At 47.7% G+C, this 7694-nt stretch overlaps 2 protein-coding genes and 1 non-coding gene across 3 annotated transcripts; 1 reads left to right on the top strand and 2 right to left on the bottom strand.

Moving 5' to 3' along the window:
• Window positions 1-1609: 1609 nt before the first annotated feature.
• Window positions 1610-1683, bottom strand: TRNAN-GUU. Its single transcript has one exon. It is a non-coding gene; the product is annotated as a tRNA-Asn (tRNA).
• A 118-nt stretch (window positions 1684-1801) lies between these two features.
• On the top strand, window positions 1802-3323 carry LOC119368372. Its single transcript, XM_037633655.1, has 4 exons — window positions 1802-2035; window positions 2557-2629; window positions 2806-2861; window positions 2953-3323. Exons 1-4 carry the CDS (start codon window positions 1977-1979, stop codon window positions 3071-3073), a joined length of 309 nt encoding a protein of 102 aa, XP_037489552.1. The 5' UTR covers window positions 1802-1976; the 3' UTR covers window positions 3074-3323.
• Window positions 3324-4034: 711 nt separating this feature from the next.
• On the bottom strand, window positions 4035-7102 carry LOC119365690 (probable receptor-like protein kinase At1g30570). The gene has a single exon (XM_037631339.1). It carries the CDS (start codon window positions 6732-6734, stop codon window positions 4197-4199), a length of 2538 nt encoding a protein of 845 aa, XP_037487236.1. The 5' UTR covers window positions 6735-7102; the 3' UTR covers window positions 4035-4196.
• Between the last annotated feature and the right edge of the window lie 592 nt (window positions 7103-7694).

Below are 7694 nucleotides of genomic sequence, written 5' to 3' on the forward strand. Positions count from 1 at the left end.
GGCAGCGGCGGCGCGGCTATGGGTGGGGGATGGCGACGGAGGGGAGGGGCGGGAGGGAGGCGACTTGGAAGGGGCGGCGGGGGCGCGGTGGAGGTCGGGGCGCCGCAGGGAAGGGGTACGGTGCGGCCAGCTACAGCGGACGGGGTCGGCGGCGACGTGGGTGTGAGTGGGGATGGGGAATGAGAGACAGTGAGAGAAGAGAGAGAGGACGGGGGCGGGACGGCCGGTAACGTACCCACCTCTTTGCCGTCCGCCAACGATCGGCAAAGATTCTTTGCCGTCCGCTGGCGGACGGCAAAGAGGTGGGACCGGTGGGTCGTAGTGGGTTAGACAATAACTGGACCCACCCACCTTTTTGCCGTCTGCTGGCTGATGGCAAAGATTATTTGTCGTCAGCCAGCAGACTACAAAGAATTGGCTGATGGCAAATACCTTGTATGCCATCAGGCACTGCTTGCCATCCGTTTTATTGTGGCTGACGGCAAAGACCTTCTTTGTCGTCAGCCAGCAGACGGCAAAGAAGTGGCAGACGACAAATAAGCTAATTCCAGTATTGGAAGTTTCCTTCCTCCAGTCATAACGGTGCACACGACTACCTTTGTTGTCCCTACTCGGTCCACTCGCATACTTGTTAGTTGTAAGCCAACGTTGTCGTTGACCCTTGCAATCCAGATCGTCGGAGGAGCCATCAAATGAAGAATTCATTTTTTCAACACCTTCACTACACTCCGAGCCATGTTGCATCCCACCTCTTCTCAATTCATCTCCTTAACATGAGAATTATTATCCAAGGTTTAAATATTATTATAATCTTAAACGGTCTTTTTGTCGACATATGTTTGCATGCAAAGTTGCGGATAATTTCTTTTGACAATATGAAATTCAGAAATTTATGCTTAATGTATTTATTCCTTTCCTTTTAGTTGATTGTGCATGCAAAATAGGAACCAAACTAAATTTTCTGCTGCACTTCCTGCCATTCTGTGCTTGGATAAGGTATGAATTTTTGGTATTCCCACATTTCGTTCCACTTTGCATTAATTTGTATACACAAGGACGATCGAATGGAACTGCATTTTCATTCCAATTGCAGTAGTAGTTTCCATGTAGCTCTTTCATAGTACTATTGACAGACACTGTTAGATATTTCATGCCTTGTTTAGTGTAATGGACTCTGATAATTGGAGATAGGGAACATCTACATGTCAGCCACATTGGGTGACATGCACATGATGCTCACCTATATGGAAAGCCTACTTAAGGTATTATTTTGTTTGGTTACCAGATTTAATCAAATTTGTTGGTTGAACATATGTGGATATGTAATACAATCACATCCACTTATTACCTTGATATATATTTTCTCCCACCGGTAGTGAATGGTTCTTCCTTTTACACAAAGCCAATTGAACTCGAGACTTTACCGTGCTAGCTGAGAATTATTTTGACTAATTCTGTCAACATTCCCTAATGAATTATTTTTTGCGTGTACAATCTACAATGTCTCTTTATTGACTACAAAACCAATTCATTGAACTAAGCTAGATTTGAGAGGGAAAAATATATGGTGCACCAATTAATATTTGTAGTGATAAAAATTAAAATCAAGCGCTAGAAGGAGGGCTCGAACCTCCGACCTTGTGGTTAACAGCCACACGCTCTAACCAACTGAGCTACTCCAGCTATATGTGTGCACAAATTGGAAACCGAAAATACAACTGCTCGTGTACCAGTTTGGGTCTCAACAGGATATGGTTTGGCACACCTACTAGGCCGTAGGGCACAGGCCCATGAAACCAAATCTTTGTCCGCCGGCCGCGTTGGGCCGTCCTCTCTTCGGCTCGCTGGTTCTTCTGTTCCGCGCCGCGCTCGCGAGACGCACCCCACACCGTGCGCCGGCGTCGCCTCACCAGCTCTCCAGCCGGCCAACCGCCGCACGGAGCTCTCGCGGGACAGGCAGACCACGCTCGGCCGCGATGGCTGCTGCCGCCGCGCCGGCCTCCTCTTCTTCCTCCCCTGGCTGGGACTTCACCTGGTGACCCCCTCTCCCCCTCCTCCTCTCGCTGATGTCTGCTGTTTGTAGTCAGATTTATTTGTCACCGCAGCTTATCCGTCGACGCGGTCTGTTGCTGTGCTTCCTAGATTTCTTGTTCAGCAGCATGTGCACCTTTCTCTCCGCTGAGCGCTGGCTGCTGTGTTATTGCAATCTCGCGGGTGTTTCTTTCCACCTGCCTGCTTCGTGTTCGACGTATTGCCTGGAAGAAGCTAGCGCTAGTTTTAGGCGAAAAGAAAGACATGGCAAACTCACCCTGATATTGTGTTCCCAGGTGTACTCATCAACCATAGTGCTGTTCTACATAAAACTTATTGCGGTGTGTATGGTTTCTTAGCAAGGCGTGACGGTGTATTGATCGATTCGAGACCTTATTTGCACTGTATTGAGTAGCATATAGATCCAGCAAATAATTTCATTAAATGTTACCCTTCCTGCACTTCATGCCAATGTTTCCTGGAGAAATTCTAGAGTGCACTAACAGCCTTTTTGTTTGGCCACAGCAACTTTGAAGTTGACTATGGATCTGAAGAACACGCTTCCATTGTCTACAAGACATTAGCTGTTGACAAGGAGGTAAAAAAGTTGAATTCTACTCCTTCTGTACACTAATTGAACTACAAAAACGTCTTATATTAGTGTGCAAAGGTTGTATACTTTTAAAACATGTCTCCTACTTCCATGAACTCATGTTTTCTCTCTGTTCATGACATGTTTGTCAGAAATTTTATTTGGTGTGTTCTGTGTTGCAGTTGCAGCCAGATAAGGTCCGGAGGGAGATGACTGTTTCTGGTGGCAAGCTCCTCGTGTGAGTAAATCCATACCATCTTTTCGAAGGATCCCCTTTCCGTCACTGCGTGAAGCGTAATGGTTTAATCCGTAATATTTGTGAATTTCAGGCGCTTTGAAGCAGTAGAGGCTCGATTTCTGCGAGCATCATTCAGTGCATTTGTCGATCTTATGGTGCTTATCACGAAGCTTGTTGAAGAATACGGCGTAAGCAAGGATGAGCATTCCTGATAAGCGATATGATCTAGTTAGTCAAACATGTGGTCATTTAGACCACCTGTATTTGCCTGGACTCTTCTCCTGTGAAGGTACCATGTATTGTGAATTCTGAATGAAATATTTATACTCTGTAGTATGGATTACTTTCCATTGAAATTTCATTGTAATGAGAAAGAATCTCCAAAGCCCCGGGGGTGAAAATTCTCATGAAATCGGGAGGAGCAGAGAAACACCAGATATCATAGTTGCGTTAGGAGTTCTATTCGGTGTATTGGCTCTTGTGTTTATTTCTAGAGTGGATTAGCTAGAGAATTAAGTCGATGACATTTAAACGAGAAGCTCCACGTGTCGAGGGAGTGAGCCCGAGCCACATGATTTTAGCTGAAGCTGTGCCAATTTTAGGTTTCTGGGTTTAGTGTCAACTGCTTTCTTTCCTGGCTCTGTTTAGAGGTGGTCTGCCTTTCTTCTAGTCAGGGGAGTGACTGTTAGCCCTGAATTTGATCACCAAGAGCCCAGAACTTGAAAAACATTACCACCAAGAACTGAAAGTCCATTTCTTCAATTGTTGAAAGTAATCCACTAACTGTTCGGTCGGATTGCATGGAGGGAGGCCACTCCAGAGGTTTAGCTGCCGCAGTATATATGAGGATTGGGTACATCAAAGTACAACATTAGCTAGTGCAACATCACAAGCCATTATTGGAGGTTTACAGCAAAGGGTGAGGCTTGCGTGGGAACGCAGATACCATGGCAAAAGAATTGCTGGACAGGAGTTTAATACACCAAACATCACTGAAATATAAGGAAACAGTTGCGCCGCACTCGCACAAATAAGTTGAGGGATGGAATTATATTATTAGTGAGATTTATACAGGTCACACAGGAGAACTACATGAAACCCCGTGGGTCGAACAAATCACATGATATAGCAGGGTGTCAAGGAAGAACTTGACACGTCCAAGTTTTTTTGGGGGGTAATCTACAAAAATCCTATTATTCTACACTTGTCGAGCAGGACAACGCCCAAAAGAATAAGAAGAAACTAAGTGAACAATATAGCACAATTTTACATCCAAGACCACGGCTACGATCCAATCAAGATAGTTCAGTGGGTTACCAGACGTCAGAAAAAACCTTAAGGGGCTGAATCTTCTCTGATACCAGATTTCTTTGGGTGATGCTCCTCTTCTCCTTCTCTGATGTGAGGCATGCTAAAAGACATATCAGCGAACCCCAGTTCACTGCTTCCAAACGACTCGCAATCCACGTTGCGTTTGTAAGCTTCATGGAGCTGCAACACATACTCCAGGTGCCACAAAACCTCACCCATTGATGGCCTGGTTCTCCCATCATCAGCAAGACACTTCTCTGCGATATCACCAAACTTCTTCAAGGATTCTGGCGAGTAGTCACCATCCAGCCGTGGATCCGCTATTGCTTCCAGCGAACGCTGACGCTGCCATCGCATAGCCCATTCTGCCAAGTTGATTTGATCCTTCGGCACTGAAGGGTCTATAACCGGCCTGGCACAAGCAACTTCAAAGAGCACCACACCAAAAGAATACACGTCGGATTTTTGTGTCAATTGCTGCCTCCGGAAGTACTCTGGATCAAGATACCCGAAGCTACCCCTGATTGCTGTACTAACATGGGTCTGGTCCAGTGTTGGTCCAGTTTTCGACAACCCAAAATCTGCTATTTTTGCAACAAAGTTCTTGTCCAACAGGATGTTAGTAGTCTTAACATCCCTATGAATTATACCTCGGTCTGCTCCTGTGTGGAGGTAGTGAAGGCCCCTGGCCGCACCAATGCAGGCATCAATCCGTTGCTTCCATGTCAAAGGTGGTAGGCCACTTCCATAGAGATGGCTTCGCAATGTCCCCTTGGCCATGTATTCATAGACCAGAATCATCTCCTTCTGCTCTTCACAATAGCCAATCATCGCAACAAGGTGCCGGTGCCTAAGCTTGGAGAGCATCTCGATCTCTGTTTCAAATTCTTTCAGGCCCTGGCCACATAATGGATTTGCACGCTTGATTGCAACTGTAATGCCATCATCGACCTCACCCTTGTAAACCTTGCCAAAACCTCCAGAACCAATGACCAATGACTCGTCAAAGTTCTTTGTGGCAGCCCTAATATCTACAATGCTGAATCGTCTGCCCATCCTATGACCAATGGAAGATGAATTGCGTGCCAATGGTGCTTTTTTGGATGCGCGGGCATCTGTAGTGCTTTTCATAGCCTCATGAAGGACCAGAGGGTGCCAACCAGCAGGGACCTCCTCGTCGACAGCTTTCCGTTTCCTCCTTACATAGCACCATGAGAATAGAGCAACACTTGCCAGTGCCACAAAAGCGGCTGAGCCAATACCAACTTCTTCCCATAAACCTAACCTGCTCCGACCCTTGGAACGGCCCCTTTTGTTGCCCATATCAATATGACCAAGCACATAGTCAAGGTTGCCACTCCTGCTGATCTTGAATATCTCCAAACCATTGAGAAGTGCATCCGTGCCTGAAGCACTGGTCATGGAGTCCGGGCCTAGCTGAAGCCAGAGTGAGTCTACCTGTTGCGGCAAGCTGTCAAAGTAGTCCTCATGATATGCCTTGTTAATTCCTCCAGCCTTGTCATACACATCGTAGTTCTCAGCAGCTGTCTTGTTGTTGATGTAGATCTTGAAGATCCTCTGGCTGGGCTTGTCATAGACAAGCTCGCAAAAATGAAGACGGACCATGTAATCGAAATTGGGATGGACAACGAACCGCCATGTCACATTGAACCGTTTGTCCATGACCATGTTGTTGCCCATGATTCTTGCAGTCTCATAGACACCGATGGGAGCAATTGAGGAGTCGCCGCTTGAGACATACTTTATGGCTGACGTATTGGACACGGTCAAAGCAGCATTCGCAGAAAACATGAAGGCTTCATCAGTGTACCATGGTCTATAAAGATACTGATCATGTGAAGATGCAAGTGCAGGCCCTCCAATGTTGAGCCTATACATGGTCTCAATAGCTCGGCCGCTTAATTCAGGAGGAATGTGCACATCCACACCACCAACTTTGTTCACTGTGCTGTTGAAGGAATTATCTGGAGTGAGCATCACCTCGATCGCATTAACAAATGCAAATGAACCGGGCCTTGGATCAAACTCGATCTGCAGGCGAGAACTATTGACTGCAAGAAAGTACTCCTTGACAACCGCAGTGGCAGCTGAATTGCTCACTGAATTTCTCCAAACAATCTCCTCCGAAACGTTAAACTTCGACACCAGCTTGAACTCATTGGCGACGACATCAAACACTGAACCATTTGCACTGAAATTCCCGAATGCGGACGGGAAGAAATGCAGCCTGACACAGTAGTTCCCCGGCAGCACGCTGATGTCATACCAAGATGTCGTGGTAAAGAAGCGCGCCGAGCGGTACACCGGTGCCATGATTTCACTCCCATTGGTGCTCCCGGCCAAGAGAGCAGCAATCCCCGGGCTGCTCAGAGTGAAATTCAGGTCAGGGGCCATGTCGCCGATCCATCTCCGGCCATCGGCATCGGCGGTGGCGTTGGAGCCGCAGCTCAGAAACAGCTCCCTCCCATGAGCCTTCAAGAACTGCAGGTTGGCGAACACGATGCTCACAGAAGCCAGCACGAGTATCCTCATCCGGAGCATCGCTCACAGGTCCGGCAGGGGCGGATCTAGACGGTCCGCCGGCCGGGTGTGCGCCGGCACACCCGAAATCTCGTGGAACTCAGCTGGGCTTAACTGGTCACCGGAAGGCAAGGAGCCCACCAATGGCCAAGACTGCGGGCGGGGCCGAGACGCCGACGAGTGAGGTAGAATGGGAACGGCGATGGCGGCGACGCTCGTGAGGGGCGGAGGAGCTGGGGCCGGCGACGCCGAGCTACGGCAGGGCCGCAGCTACAGGGCACGGTGGATGGAGGTGGTGGGCTGCTAGTGGAGGGATTTCAGGGCCGCATTGGATTGAGGGGAGCTTGAGCTTGCGTGGGTAGGTCGGGAGGACTCGGGAGAGGGAGGGGGAGGGGGAGGGAGGGAGGGGAAGAGGAAGAAGACCGGAAGAGGGAAGAAAGGGACAGTGGACTGTAGAGGGAGGAGGGGTTGGATCTCAGATTCTCCACACTGTAGACTGAGAAAAGAAAAGAAACCATCATTGCAAAGTTTTTTCTCCTTTTAGAGCAATCATTTTTCTACAGGGCATGTATAAATTTGTTTTTTCAAGAAACTTGCACCGTTGCATTTCTGAATATAATGGTTAGACGAAAGTATTATTCCAGCATCTCAGTCAAGTCGGTGCACCCTCCGGTGCTAGGATGACACTGGTGAGAAATAATGGAGATTTTAGTCTTATTTTTGTGGCTCTTTCAGTGGCGACGGTTTCTTTTCTAAGATGTTACGGTTGCCTTGATGACTTTTCGTCTACGATCAACAATGATAGACCGGCTCCGGCGATGGTGCGGCAATGCGACGGCGCCTCACGGGCCCTTTTTGTAGGATATTGACGGTCGACAATAAGGGACTGAAATGTAACTTTTTAATTACTGAGAGGCGCTTGTACTATTGGTTTGATTAATAGATTTGACATTTTCTCTAAATGACAAAAAAGTTTTAGTG

The sequence above is a fragment of the Triticum dicoccoides genome, chromosome 2B, assembly GCF_002162155.2.
Source record: "Triticum dicoccoides isolate Atlit2015 ecotype Zavitan chromosome 2B, WEW_v2.0, whole genome shotgun sequence".
NCBI lineage: Eukaryota > Viridiplantae > Streptophyta > Magnoliopsida > Poales > Poaceae > Triticum > Triticum dicoccoides.